Genomic DNA, 15,057 nt, shown 5'->3' with positions numbered 1-15,057 from the left:
CTCTGGTGCCTGTCTGGTCTTTGGGAGCAGGACACCAGACTGGAGAGCGAGGTGCAGGAGGGGACAGGCCATGGGCCAGCGACGGATCCCCGCAGCCTTCGGCTGCGTTCAGCTGAGGAGGAGGAGGAGGGAGAGCTGCTAGAAGGAAAACCAACCCCAAAAACGCAGCATACGGGCTCCATCTGGACCCAGGGAGCCCGCGCGGCCCCGGGAGGTTTAAGGGCCGGCGGCCTCCACTCGCGTGGGAAGCGCGGGGGTCTCGGGGGGGACGTGCAACCTTTACCAGCTCTATTGCCACTAGGTGACAGTCTCGATCCGGCGTGTTTCGCGGCCTCCAGATGTTCGCGGCCTCCAGGACTGCGGCTGGGCTGGCGGAGGGCGAGCCGGGACGCGGACGCAGACGGCGCGTCGTGAGTGAGGGCACCCAGGCGAGCTGGGGAGCAGCTTGGCAGCTGCCGGAGCGGGAGCGAGGGGGTTGCGTTAGGGAGGAAGGCAGGAACTGCCATGACGAAGGGGAAAGGACGGACCCGGCAGGGGCAGAGGTGTTCTGTGCATTAAGACAATGTTTTTAGGCTGCGAAGCATCCACCCAAGGAAAGGAGCCCTTTTGGAGAGCCGGGAGGCAGGAAAAGGTGCAGAAACCCGTGCTTTTGGGATCGCGTGGGATTTTCACGGCCAGAGCAGGCGCAGCACACCCAGATGCTCCTCGCGTGGCTCCAGGAACAACGCAGTGAGGAAGTGAGGGCAGGATGAGCCAGGCAAAGCGGTAACACCCAGGGTTTGACTGGCTTCCCATGGCACATATATTGGTGTGCAGTGAAAACGGGCTGCGTTTAGCAAGGGGACTATCCCTACAAACTCCCAAGGCTGGAGCTGAAGGTGTCCGGAGCAGGCTGTCTCCATCTCCTTTCGATAACCTCCCAGCACAACCCAGGCAGCAGAGGGTTAAGATCCCTGTTTTGCAGACCAAACTGCAAGGTAGCTGGCCAGACTCCTTCCAAAATCTGCCTTAAGGATGGAAGGAGACCCTGAGGGCGCATTGCACTGTCGGAGGCTGTTGCATTGCGCATTGAACTGTCTGGACTCCCTCGCTGAGGTCTCTCAGCCGTCCAGTCCTACTCCAGCTCACCAGCCCTTTCTTTGCCACGTTCACCCTCGGGTGGCTGTTGGCAACCTGGTTTTGCTTTCCCTGCCGGCAGCGCTGGCGAGCAGAGCTGGTGGCACCTGGCATCGTGTCCTGCAGGTCTGTCCAGAAATGCGGCACGGCCGGGGGAGCACAAACAGGCTGGAGTGCGAAAGTTCTTGCGGAAGCAATGGTAGGATTTGGACCTCATTTCAAGGCAGGATTTCTAAACATGTGGCTTCAATCAATTTGGATCCGCTTTTCTGACAAGCACATCCAAACCGAACGTGCAAAACCTCCCACGTACCTAGCTGTGGAGGGCACGGTCCTGATCCAGGCCTCTGCCCTGGAGCAGAAGCGGTGGGGAGAAACGGAGGGGCTCCCAAGCTGGGGAGCAGCACGGGGGAGCGGGAGCAAGGCTTCGTGCCACGGCATGACCTCCTTGCCGAGCGCAGGCCCAGCTGGGATAAATCAGCGCCGCTGCGCCGACTTATCCGAGCTGGGAGGTTGTCGCAGTGTGGCCTCAGGGTGGGTTTTCTCGCCGGTTCCCAGCGCAGATGGGACGGGGAAGCGAAGGTTTCCTGGTGCAAGCGCTTTTTTGAAGAAACCTTCTGCTGCGATCGGAGCCTCGCGTGTGTGCCGTGCCCCGGGACGCCTGCCAGGACGGAGGGACGCAAAGGTGGCAGGAGGTTTGGCCTCCAAGGAGAGGGCTCCCCGGGCAGACGCTGCGCACGAGCTCCCAGGAGAGCTTGTCCCAGCGCGAATGACGGCGGCAGTTTCCCAGCAAAGAGCCGTCGAGTGACGCAGAGATCCCGGGGGGCCATGGGCAGCGCAGGGGCTGTTTCCAGGCACGGAGGTGAGCCTGGTTCTGCACCTCCCCATCCCTTGCTCCGAGATGGTTTCCAGGGTCCTCATCCACCTGAATTGCCCCCATCTATTTGAGAAACCAGGGCTGTCCCTGACAGCAAGGAGACAAATCGGCCAGGGACAACATTCAGCTGCTAGGACAAGCAGGACAAAGTTGTTGAAAAGGTGATTAAAAAAAACAGGTCTTGGTAAAGAGAGAAATTTCCATTCCTCCCCTGCATTCGTATTCTGGTTTCTCACCAGCAGCACTGTGTTGCGGTGGGGGACAGGCTCGTCCTCGCTGGCAATTCGTGCCGCGGCCCTTGGAAACGCGGAGATGTCACATCCCTCCTCCTAAATCGCAGCGCGTCTCTGCGCCGCGGCGGGCAGCCGGAGCCAAAGCGATGGAGAAGCCAGTGGGACCTGCTGGGTCCCCTGACATGTTGCTTCCCGCTTGCCAGAGGGCAAGATGGGGGTCCATCCCGGGCCACCAACCGCTGCGAAGCTTGCGGCCAACCTGCGAGGCGAAGAATGCGCCCGCCCGTGTCAGCCGGAGCAGCCGGCGGCGGAGAGCGAGGGATTTGGGGAGGCAGAGCTGTCTCTTTAAGGCAGCAAAGGGAACTCTCCGGCTGCCACTTTGCGGAGTTCAGAGCAGATCCCCGTTTTCATTAGCATTTCATCTCATCTCCTCCTCTCCCCCCCGCACCCGCCCCACCTCTTCCGAATCGGCATTCCTGCATCCCTTTCCGTGCATCCCGGAGGAGCGGGTGAGAGTCCGGCTGGCGCCCGCAGGCACACGTGCCCGCGCCGAGCTGGCTGGGGAGAAACACCTGCGGGCGGCTGCCCACGCTCCCGCGTGCTGCGTCCTCCTCGCCGCACGCGAGCTCGGCTGGGAGTGTCCCCGCGCTCGCCTCGGCGCTGCTCCGCTCTTCTCGCGGTCCCTGGCTGCAGCGGCAGCCGAGCTCGGGCACGGAGCAGCTCGAGGGGCCCCGGCGCCCCTGGGGACGGAGCCCTGCAGGTTGGAAAGCCGGGCTGGGGGAGGCGAGAGCTGAGCAGCCCGGGGACCGGAGCACCGCCGGCATCCAGAGCATCCCTGGCATCCAGAGCATCCCCGGGACTGGAGCATCCCTAGTGTCCGGAGCATCCAGAGCATCCTGGGGACCAGAGCATCCCAGGAACCAGAGCATCCCGAGACCAGAGCATCCCAGGAACCAGAGCATCCCGGGACCGGAGCATCCCGGGACCAGAGCATCCCGAGACCAGAGCATCCCAGGACCGGAGCATCCTGAGACCAGAGCATCCCAGGACCAGAGCATCCAGAGCATTGTGGCATCCCGAACGCTGCACCATCCTGAGCATCCCGAGCATCCTGAGCATCCCAGGCATCCCGAGCGTGGCGGCTCCCTAAGCATCGTGGCATCCTGAGCATCCCCGGTGTCTCCCGCATCCCTCAGCATCCAGAATCGCCATCCAGGGACGTCCGAGCGTGGGGGGATTTGCAGGAACGAGGAAACGTCTGGCTGTGAGTAACGGGCAGGGAAACCTTGCTGATCGGCTCCTGGGGATGTCACTCTGCCCTGGCTGCCGGTGAAGAGAGCGCGAGGGGGAAGAGAGGAGGAGGAGGAGAGGAGGAAGGAGGACGCAGAGAGATGGTACTTCTTTCCCTGGAGCCGGCTCCGGCGATGATCACCTAGCGCAGGTCCCGGGCCGAGAAGGTCCCCCCAGCTCCGCAGCCAGCCCTCCCGCCCGGCTCCTCATGGAGGGCGATCTGGGGGCCCCCAACGCCAGCGTGCTGGGCGAGCGCTTGCCGCCGGCGGGGAGCAGCTGGGTGGCCGCTTTCCTCTGCTTCATCATCCTGCTGACCGCGGCGGGGAACTTCCTCCTCATCCTCCTCATCGTCACGCAGCGCTCCCTGCGCAACACCTCCAACTTCTTCCTGGTGTCCCTCTTCATGTCCGACCTCATGGTGGGGCTGGTGGTCATGCCCCCGGCCATGCTCAACCAGCTCTACGGCCGCTGGGTGCTCCGGGGCGACTTCTGCTCCCTCTGGTACGCCTTCGACGTCATGTGCTGCAGTGCCTCCATCCTCAACCTCTGCCTCATCAGCTGGGACCGCTACCTGCTCATCATCTGCCCCCTCAAATACAAGCTGCGCATGACCTCCTGCCGGGCCCTCTGGCTCGTCCTGGCCACCTGGACCTTGGCCGCCCTGGCCTCCTTCCTGCCCATCACCATGGGGTGGCACGAGCTGGAGTTCGAGGCCCGGCCCCCGAACGTCACCTCCCGGGGCGAGGAGGACCAGTGCCGGCTGCTGGTCAGCTTGCCCTACGCCCTGGTGGCCTCCAGCCTCACCTTCTTCCTCCCGTCCGCGGCCATCTCCTTCACCTACTGCCGCATCCTCCTGGCCGCCCGCAAGCAAGCGGTGCAGGTGGCTTCCCTCGCCTCCAACGTGGCCACCGCCGCCGCCGCCGCCGAGCCCTCGGCACAGGTAACCCGCGCGCGGCGGCTGCAAAACCCCTCCTTACTCCCCATCGCTGGTTAGACCAGGACTTAGGGGGGTTAAATCCGAAACGTGGCTGCGCTCGGGGCTGTTTGTATTTCTTCGGGAGAAGGTAATTGCCGCTAAACCTAACAGCTTTAATTCCCTGTAATAGGCTTTATTGACCTCGCATCCTGCAGGGAAAAGACACTTAATTACCTTTAAATACCTTGATTTAGTCTGTTCTCTCTCTGGGACTCTCTGACCCAGCCAGCTCTCCTATGTGTGATAGGATGCACCAGGCTTCCCAAAGGAAAATGAGAAGCAGAGAATAAGACAATATTATAAAATGCCTTTTTTTGCCCTCTGGATGCTGGGTTTTGGGACACTGCTTGAGCTCCTGCTTTTAAGATGTAATTAATTTGCTGCTCTGATCAGCAGCTTGAGCTGCCTCTTTAGGGCACGCTTTATCCTCACCAGAGCATCGGCCGAGTTGCATTTTTCTATAAAAGAAGTGTCTTAATGATAAACCCCTATTTTTCGGTGAAAAAATCCTCCCAGCATGGAGGGGGTATATTGCTTCCCGCGAGGAAATGATTTACGGCCCGGGGACTGGTGCGTGTGCCCGTCCGTCTCTGCAAGGAGGGAAATAATGGAAATAATGTGATTTTTGGGGGTTTTTTTTGCAGGAGTCGCAGCAGCGAATGCCGCTTTCCTCGGGCGGCCGGGCCGCCTCCCCGCCCCGCGTCGCGGCGCAGGTCTCCCGCGCGCCGAGCCAGGCCGCGGCCGGCGGCGAGGGCAGGAGGTTGGCCAACAAGCACAGCAAGAAGGTGCTGAAGGCCAGCCTGACGCTGGGCATCCTCCTGGGCATGTTCTTCGTGGCCTGGCTCCCCTTCTTCGTCGCCAACGTGGCGCAGGTAAGACGGCCTCGCCGGACGCCCGGGCCCCGGTGCTCCCCGCCCATCTCACCTCCGCGGTCGGGCCGGTCCCTCTGCCCATCCCGCCGCCCCCCCGTCCCGGCGCCCGCGGGTTTTCCCTCGGGAAGGGCCGGTTTTCGAAAGCGTTTTGCTCCGAATCCAGGCGGGAAAGGCTGCTAACCCTTGCCGTGTCCCCCCCCCCGCCAGGCGGTCTGCGGCTGCGTCCCGGCGGGCTTCTTCGACGTGCTCACCTGGCTCGGCTACTGCAACAGCACCATGAACCCCATCATCTACCCGCTCTTCATGCGGGACTTCAAGAGGGCCATGGGCAAATACCTGCCGTGCTGCCGGCGCGCAGGGGAGCCCGGGCCCAGCGCCGTCTCCCTCTCCGTGAGGAACTCCAACAGCGGGCCCCGCGCGGCCACGTCCCTCAAGAATGTCCTCGCCCTGCAGGCCGAGACCGACTCCGGCGACTCCGGCACCGCCCGGGCTGACGAGCACGGCTTGCTGCCAGCCGCCGACGGCCTCCCGGCCCCCGGCGTCCGCCCAGGGAGCCTCTTCGACGGGGAGACGGCGGACGGGGAGCTGCGGCGCGCGGGGCTCGGCACCCCCGTGGCCTGAGCCGGCCGCCCCGGAGCTGCCGGCGGGTCGGGGACGTCCGTGCGCGGGGCGGCATCTGCCCGGAGGGCGGATTTGCCCCGAGACTTTTCCTCGACACCTTGTGCCAGACGCCCGTCTCCACCGATGTTGCAGCCGCAGCGTTTCTGCCCCAAAAACGCAGCGCAGAGGGACGAGAAGCTCGGAGAGGTGCCCCGGCGCGGGGGCAAGTTGAACCCCGCGGAGATGGGTTTCTCGGGGACTTCTCACAAGGTTAATCCAGACCTTGGACCTCAGGCGTCTCCCCGAACCTAAACCACGGGCGGGTTTTGGCTCCCACTCGCACATCCCAGCCGATCCCCTCTCTCTCACTCCCCAAGAGAGGAAAAAAGGCGGAAACCGCATGCAGTGACTCACGGGCGAGAGCTCCGGCCGGGTCTGTCCACACAACATCGTGTCCTCCTGGAGCCGGACCCTCTCGCCCGAGCCGGATCGGATCTGCCTCGGCTGCCTGAGAAAACAGCGGTGTTGTGACACGCAAACCCTCGTATTTAATCAGGAACAGCCTGCTCTACGGGGGATTAAATCCGATGCAAAATGTTCAGCGCTGCTTTTTGGATATTCAGCACGGGTGTGGGTGTTCGACTTGTTTGCGGCTGTACGGGTATCCTGACAGTAGCAAGTAATGAAATAAGCTTCCCGATAGCTTTCATCCTACAGCTTCCTATTTTTGGCGTATTTTTGCTCTGACAATCCATCAGGTTTTAGAGTGTGCAATCGGAAAACATGCATTTTTGTCATAAAAATCGAAGCGAACGCTGTCTTTTAAACAACGCCCAAAGCCCCCCCACCGCTCCGCGCAGCCATAAGCAGAGAGAATCGCGAGCAGCGTGAGAAGTGGGCACTTGAAAAAGTTACAAATGCTTTTAGCAAATTCTCCCCCAAGTGCCTTTTAGGTGCAGAGCTGGGCTGGTAGTTTGTTGCTGTGCCCTCGCTGGACTCCTGTCCTGCAGCCTTGCCACGTTACCCCCCCGCGTTCAAGACCAGAACAAGTGCTTTTATGTCTAATTTAACATTTATTTGCGACAAATGCCCTTGCAGCAGAGGGCTGGCCCAGCGGCCAGCGACACGCGACCGTGGTAAACGGAGGACTAATCACAAGTTCAAATATCAAACAGTTTAATCCATCTTCTCCACATGCGTGTGGCCAACAGATAGTTAGCTTGGTTTTGGTATCAAGCGTGAAAATAAATACATCTTGCCACAAATACAAAAACATATTTTGGCCATAACTCCAGGTAAACAGGGGTAGAAAAACCTGAGCTGAACTCCAGAAGTCCATCAGCTCACCGATGCAGTGGACATGGGCTTCAGGAGAGGGATGAAGCCAGGCTGCTTCCCAGCGCCCGGAGCGCTCGCCCCAGCTCCGTAAGGAAGCTGTTCGCAGGGGCACGGTCTCCTTGGGAGACAGATGTTCGTGGTCTCGTTCAGCAACAAACTCGGCCGCATTCGGTGTCCTCCAAACTTCTTCAAGCCAAATTTTAGGAAGTGATAGATCCCCTATTCTGGCATTGGGCTCTTTGTAACGAAGACGTTTGCTTGCAGAGAAATCCCCATGTCTGGTGGGGAACCACATCCCCTTCCTATAGCCCAACGGCTTAAACGCTGCCCTTGGAAACAGGCCGGTGCCTGTCGGATCCCATAACCTGTCCCAAAAACATCTGCCGCCCCGCGGGCGCCTTGCCGTGGGGCTCGGCAGCGAGGCGCGTGCGTGAATCGGAGCCCCGTGGGGCTCAGCCCTCCTCTGGGGCAGCTGCGTTGCGACCGCGCGCGATAGAAGCAGGAGGTAAAGTTTGCAGAAAGCTCGGGGGAAAAAAGAAGTTGTTATCGGACTAACAGCTGGAATGGGGAGGGAGGAGGAGGACTCAGTGGGAGCCAAAATCAGAAGGTGCAATCACAGTATTTTCCCTCTGGCGAGTTAATGAGACCTTCTAGATCTGGGTGTGGGAAGGTATTTTACCAACTAGCGCTCGTTTTAAGACAGTAAAACTTGGAGGTGTTCTCAGAAGGGGGCTTAGCCTCTTGCCGTGCTCCCGCTCGGTTGTGTTTTCTTGGGCTGAGCAGCAAAATGGGGGGAGAAAAGAGTGGATGCCAACTCACTGTTGTGGAAGGAGGTAGAAATCAAACAGATTTATGTTTATCCTATGCCAAGTATTGGTTTTATTTTAAGCCAATTAAAAAACGTGACTAGAGGGGGCTGTTAAGGCTGGAGACGTGTGTGGGACATGGAACGAAAGTCCCTGTGGGTTGCTGGCTTGCAAAGCCTGGGAGGAAGTTTCACAAAGGAATAAATCATAAAAAGCGCACTGTTTCCTCCGCTGTCTTGCACCTAGGGACTCAAAGCATGTTTCTAAGAGTAATGAGGTCTCCAGCGCTCGTCGTTCTCGGCTCGCGGACAGGGAAGCGGTCGTGTTGCTTGGAAAGTGCCCGAGCCCCGGCAGCAAACCGGCAGCAGCCGGGGGAAAGAAGCCGCGTGCTCTCCGCCGCCGGTCAACAGAGCCAAAGTGGCGACACCGGGACGATAACCGGCCAGTCGGAGCCTGCGGCGCTCCGGGACACCTGAAAACCAAAAGCCAAGTCAACCTCCGGTGGGAAAATGCTTTTAATGTCCTGGTGAGGAGAGCCAGCGCTTCCCGAGGAGCGACGCCGGTGCAGGCAAGGATCAGCCCGTTCTCATCTGGGGCGGCCGCTGGGAAGGCTTCGATCCCGGGATGCTCCAGGGCCACGGCTCTCGGATCTAAGGAGGCCTGAGGATGCTCCGCGATAGCTCTGTTGGCTCTACGGTGTTCCCGTGGGCAGGGACAGACACGGCCGGGCCCCGTCTCTGCTGGTGTCTAGCGAGTCCGGTGAGTCCATGGGCTCCCAGGACCAGTGGCCACCATCAGCCGCGTCCTCGTCTCGCACGGCGCTTTCCTCTCCCCGAGCCTCGCTGCCCGCTGCCTGCGGCGTTTTCTTGGCCGGCGGGGCGAAAAGGCGGGCGCTGCCCTTCTCTTTGAGCTGGCACTCCTTGGTTTTAATGCCCACGGCTTTTAGGATCGTGTCCATTTGCTTCATGTAGTCCAGGTGGCCACTCACCTGCAAGCGACACCGGAGCACCGTTAGCGGGGAAGCTGCGGGGAACCCGCCCCGACCAAGCCCCGCAACCCGGGCACCACCGTCCGCTCCGGCACTGCCTCTCCCCGGGGCCGTTCGGGTGTTTAAACACGTGGCTGTGGCTCAGTTGCAAAACCAGACTCTGCACGCCGCAAGGTAGGAGCGGAGGTGGTCTGCGGTGGTGAGAGACTCCCAGGCGGGAGACGAGGAGTCTCGTTCCGACTCCCAGCTCCCAGGGTAAATCACACCTCCGCCCTGCGCCTTGGCTCCTTGCAAAAGCAAAGATCACCTTATATAAATTAGGAGGCAGTCGTTAAATCTCACAACAGCCACCAAGTGTGTTAAGGTTCTTGGCCAGGAGGTGCTCGGAGCCTCTGTTTAAACATGCACTGACCTTTCCTTGAGAACACAGTATAAAACTGGGAATCCAGGAGTTATGGGTTCATAAACCAAATTAAAGTCAGCAATATGTTGTTGCAAAAACACAGCCGTGCAACGGTGGGGTGGTTCCCACGATAAGATAAAACCTTCTGATAGGGATGTTGGAATGCACCCTTCCTCGCAGGGCGCAGGAGGGAGAGAAAACCCCCTCCGCAGCGATATTATTGTATGTTAAAGGTTTTTCTGCAGAGCTGAAAGCGCTGCTGGCTTGAGGCTATTGCCACGGCTCGCCGATCGGCTGGCCCTGCAGGTTGCCGCGGAGGGGTATGATTTATACCTTGAGCCATTCTAGCGTTTTTGGCAAATCGGAACAGTTTAATTCCTCCCTAATCCAGCCAGAAAAAAAATAAGACATATCTATTCTGCCTTTGCATGCGCAGCAAATTCACTGCGATTGCAGTCCTGAAGCTGCTCGGTCCTATTTGCTCCAAACTTGCGCTATCACCTCCCTGCCAGCCTCCCTTACAGACCTTGGCGGACTGATCCTGATGTCTGCAAGGGTCTTTCTTGCTACATCAGCAACCAGGATTAGCAGCAGCCCTCTGCGCCACGCCGTTAGCAAACGTCGTGTCGGGCGAGGGCAAAATTCAGATCTCCCAGCAGCTTCTGAGCGGCAACATTTGGGTACACGTAGAACTTGGAGCAAAACGAAGGGTTTAATCAGCCCGTTAGTAACGCAATATGTGACTTTCATCGGTCCAGATGGCTCAACAGACTCTTGATATTTTGAAGAGATTAGTTAATTAAAAGAACCATCGAAGCACTAATGGACTGGCTGTTAAGATGTGCACGTTGTTCTCTGGAGAAGGAAGCGCCCTTCGCTACTCTGGAGGGGGGCTTAGGAGCGGGGACGAAAAGGGAAACGAGCAGAGAGCTGGACAAGGTGGGTAGAAACAAGACAGAAACGGACTTAAGTCTCTTGGTTTGCAGTATTTTGAAGCCATTCCTTGGTGACAGTACCATCTACCTGCCTTGGCCAGCGCCTGGGGATTTCTAAGAAGTGGCTTATTGCGTTACCTACTCATTAGTCACAGAGAACATATTTCCTCTGTCGCCCTAAGGACTAGATTTTCTTAAGTCTTCAGTATCCAGCAGCTTCCGCCAAAACAGTGGGGAATTCCTCTTCCTCGAGCATCGCCATCCCCGGGAGATGCCGCGTATAAGCACTTCTGGACAGCTGGGCTCCTCCTCGTGCAACTACAAGAGGAGCTGAGACCTCCCGAAAGTCTGTCCCTTACTGTAGACTGATTAATACAGCTAAAAACTCTTTAAAACTCTTTAAAAGCAACTCACTCCTGTTTCCAGGACAGGATTTTGAAGACAAATGCAAGCACTGAGGCGCTGAACAGCAGGTAGGACTCCTCTGCAGAGGTCTGCTGTGCTGTGACATTAATCCGTGAGCCATCGGCAAAAGAGCAGCTAGGGCGCTTGCATTGCCACTCTCAAGATGTGACACCATCCTGGTAGGAAAACTCAGCAATTCCCACTCTCAGACGCCCGTCTTCCCATGCAATTGGAAGAGCTGCATTCCTCTGCTGGGTGGGCCATGCTGGAGAAGGGATGGGACCTTTCAAAACCTTGTAAGGGACAATAAAAACTTTCAAGAGAAACGCTTGTTTATTTGTGAGAACAAAGTGCAGGAGGAACCTCTGAACAAACAGAATGAAAAAGTTATTTTTGTAACCACGGCTACAAAACAAATACATTTATGTTTGCTATAAGGAAATGATAACTGTGTGCTTAGGCGACTTCTCATCTATTATATCCAGTTTTATGGTTCTTTTGACTTATGGGAAGACACAGGCCAACTGCCTCTATCAATAATTCTGCTGCAGGACCAGAGCATGGCACAGAGAGATCTCCAAAGGGCTGCAGTTTATTGCGTTGTTCAGGTGGATCTATCAATCAGCTCAACGGAGCCATCATTTCAGATCTTTCGGAAAGGTTTTCAAGTTCAGATCCACTCAAAAGTGTCAAAAGTGTCCTTGAGCATGCTCAGCTGTGTCCATTAAATCCTCACTGAATTCGTGTTCAGTACAGTCAGTGCCTCTGGTTATGGTCTCATAAAAACACCGTTCTGAATTTACAGGTGCTTTGAACACAAATAATGTCATCGTCCCTGGGCCTGAGACCGACCCGCTGGTGGTCTCCGTACCAAGGCAAAGGATGGGCTCTATAACCCAGAAGCTGCTATCTGGATTAATGAGAGCATTTCCAGGCGGAGAGGGCCAGGAAGCGGAGATCGGGGTCTGGAAAGGGACGGGAATGGCCTCCATGGCAGCTGCCGTGCAGCTCTCTCCACGAAATGGGCAGAAAAGTCTTTGCTCACTTCAGATCTGACTGCTTGAAGATCCTGTCTTACTTCGAAACAGCTCCTCCGCCAGTACCAGCGGCCCATGCGAAGAGCAGGACACAGAGGACTCCTAAAGCTGTTTGCTTTGCAGAGCTGCATCATCCAAAAGAGCTCAGCCGAAAGTCCTTTGGCCTCTCGGCTACGTGCATGAAGGCCAGAGCAGCTGGGCTCCGCTTCCCTCCTTCTGCCGGGCTCCATGAAACGTCCTCTGGGCTCGGTGAGGATCCCAGAGAGCGAGTGCTCTCCACCATGCCCGGTCATTCATGTGGCTGAGCATTTCACCCCTCGGATTCGCTTTGAACCTGTCACGTCCAAAGAGCAACTTCATCATGCGGGAAAAAATACCCGCAAGTTAAAACTTCTCTCCAGAGCTGCCTTGTTCCAGCAGGATCAGGATGTGGCTTGGAGGGCATCACATTTACAGGATCCCCTTTTGACAAACGGTATCTACTTCAATGCAAGTTATTCTGCGTGGGGTGAAAAGAGTTCACAGAGCGAGCTGCAGCTTCTGAAGCTCGGATAATAATCACACCTCGCTTTGCAGCAGTCCCCGCTTCCTGCTGGTGTGTCAGAGGCTTTGTGTACACACGTAATGAAATGCAAACTCCTCGGGGTGGAATATCTCCATACAGCCAGCTCAGCAACTCCTGGTGCTGCCACTGCAGCGACTTGGTTTACTTTCCACTTCAAAAAGTGACAGTGAATCTGTTGTTGAGGAAGAGACGCACGTGATGGTCCTGCACGTTGAAATAACTGCAAGTCACGAGGCCGGTTTTGCAGCGGCGCTGACAAGGAAGGGAAGAAACGCAAAAGCCTGTATTTCTTCCCCAAAACCCTTAACTGGTGATACCGTCCCGAGATCCACGCAGCCCTCCTCTTCCAGATGGCGGCAAGGACTGATTGATTGTAGGACACCCAAGCTATGCCGGGTTATCAGTCCAAATGCCGTCATCTCTGCCAAGCTGGCAGGCTCCTCTGGTCCGAGTTATTCCCCCATGTCAGCGTAAACCTGGATTCTCCAGCGTGCCGAGCACTTCTTGCACAAGAGAGGACGTTCAGTCCCGCCGAAAACTCCCCATCTCTTGTTGCTGAAAGCTTACGGGAAAGCCCTAACCCTGGTCAGCCAGAGGAACGTGGCTGGGCTTGGAGGTACCTGGAAAAGCTGGTGGAGGAGGAAAATCCCCCAGCAAGTGCCAGCAGGGCATTAAACAAACCTTAAGGGGCTGTGGTTGAATTCAGTTAAAATAGGAATAAAATCCTTCTGTCTTCATTCTTAGGGAACACTGTTTTCCAGAAGAAAAGAAGGCAAACGTGCTCAGTAATTCAGAAGCTGGAATTTAAACGAACTATTAAAAAATGTAGGTTTGGCGTCTGCCACAAGCATCCCTGGCACTACAGGCATATCCTCAGCGTTAGCAGTTGAGGCTTCCAGCAGAGGTGAAGCTAAGAAAAATATATTTGAGAAAAACTTTATAGAGCTAAAAGTATTTTGAAAATACTGTCAATGTGATTTGCATTGTTCCTCTTTGATGTTTCTATTCCTGCTCTGAAAAAATGATGGACTAGATGGGAGCATGATTCAGCTGAAGCTAATAAGCTTTGCTTCTAAATCATTCCTTCGCACAATTATGATTCTTGCGAATAGAGTAAGTCCCTCAATCCTCATTTTGCTCCTTGTTTAAAAACTGCCTGGAATGGTAAAAGTGCTCCTTTAATTACAGCAATATTTTCTGAGCAAGATGCTAATTTTGACGTGCAATGGTATTTCAACCAAAGCTCATCGATCAAGTCACTCTCACTTCAGGGATGATAATTGGGGGATCAGACAGCGCTCCGGCCAAATTCACGCTGATGCAATAATTTTTTCCAAGACTTTTTCCATCAGACTTTGAAACACTCTGTGGGAACATGTTGACAAATCTGAATAAACAGTGCTTTTTTTGCTGGCAAAGTGCACTGCTGAAAAACTCGGCCAGCTTTACTCTCAATTTCCCTACGTGAATTCCAAGAGGATTGTACGATGGAGGGGAGAAAAGACAGAATATAGCGAGAGACAGAGGAAGTAAATGGGGGACGTAAGTTCAGGAAGGCTAGAGCCCTGGGGGGGTGAGATGGAGAGAAGTCCATCTCATCTCCTACCTCGTCCCAGCCCAGGAAACCAAAGCGTGACAAATCACAGTCAAAGCTACCAGAAATGAGCAGGGAACTGGATACTTCCAACTAGTCGACTGGAAGTTGTCTTCTCCTCACTGCTGGGTTGCAGCAACGTTCATGTAGCGGCTTCTCTACTTGCAGCTCCTGCCCTTTGCCTCCTTCACCACGGACTGGACTAAAACTTGGAAAGCTGGTTGCAAGACGTTGATTCAAACACCAGCAGGAAGGACACACACGGCTATCCCTACCCTAAGCCCTCAGGGATCTTCCTCCAAAAAAAACGGACAAAACCCATGTCACCTGAGTGTTCAGATTAAATGAGGTCACACATACGACTGATGCTGAACCTGACGGGCAGAAGAACCTACTCAGAAGAGTTTGCAGCCACAGCCAGTAAGTCACCTTGGTGAGCAACACCTTTGGTTAGCTAAGGCAATTTCTGCCATCTCTGGGGACAATGACCTGTTCCCAATTTATTCATACTTTATTCACCTTTACGGGTTGATGGGGATAATATATTATATCTGGGTAAAAAGTTTGGGGCATATAGGAGATTTCAGCAGCTATGGAATAATGCAACATCTTTCCTTAGCAATAAAATCTCCTACAAACAAACACATCACACCTTGATTTGCAGCAAGTTTAAGATCCTGATCTTAATGTCACTGGTAAAATTCCTGTATGTTCTGCCATCAGCCCGTGAGATGCAATGCAGCAGTTTGCATCACTTGCACTGGAGACCCAGAATGAAAACAGACACCTAAGCTATTACCGAAACAGCCTCTTATTTTTGTTACCAGTCTTCCTACTCAACTATTTCATTCACTTCTTATTTCTTGCTTGCCTCCTTGCCAACGACTGCACGTGCATTTATCACGGCCTCTGCTCTGACCTGGTTTGAGCTCACTTAGGTTCGAAACTCCGATGAGATCCCAGCTTGAGCAGGTCCAAATTCAGGGGCAGCAGGCAGTGCTAAGTTGCAAGGTATTTTAGCT

General features: G+C 55.8%; 2 protein-coding genes across 4 annotated transcripts in view; one reads left to right on the top strand and one right to left on the bottom strand.

The window, feature by feature from the left end:
- The first annotated feature begins 2,467 nt into the window (after positions 1 to 2,467).
- On the top strand, positions 2,468 to 8,327 carry HTR6 (5-hydroxytryptamine receptor 6). Its single transcript, XM_026112480.2, has 3 exons — positions 2,468 to 4,456; positions 5,137 to 5,364; positions 5,572 to 8,327. Exons 1-3 carry the CDS (start codon positions 3,725 to 3,727, stop codon positions 5,983 to 5,985), a joined length of 1,374 nt encoding a protein of 457 aa, XP_025968265.2. The 5' UTR covers positions 2,468 to 3,724; the 3' UTR covers positions 5,986 to 8,327.
- The window catches only part of TMCO4 (transmembrane and coiled-coil domains 4), a 44,601-nt gene continuing 36,667 nt past the window's right edge, over positions 7,124 to 15,057 (bottom strand). For 2 of the 3 annotated variants that reach the window (XM_064497106.1, XM_026112478.2), the window contains one exon: positions 7,124 to 9,096. In XM_064497106.1, coding sequence (XP_064353176.1) covers positions 8,800 to 9,096 — 297 coding nt within the window. In that variant the 3' untranslated portion in view covers positions 7,124 to 8,799. The other variant, XM_064497105.1, reaches the window with a different exon arrangement.

The sequence above is a fragment of the Dromaius novaehollandiae genome, chromosome 24 (genome assembly GCF_036370855.1).
Source record: "Dromaius novaehollandiae isolate bDroNov1 chromosome 24, bDroNov1.hap1, whole genome shotgun sequence".
NCBI classification, from domain to species: Eukaryota; Metazoa; Chordata; class Aves; order Casuariiformes; family Dromaiidae; genus Dromaius; species Dromaius novaehollandiae.
Note: the sequence above shows the minus strand (reverse complement) of the source record. Positions and strands in the feature narration are given on the sequence as shown.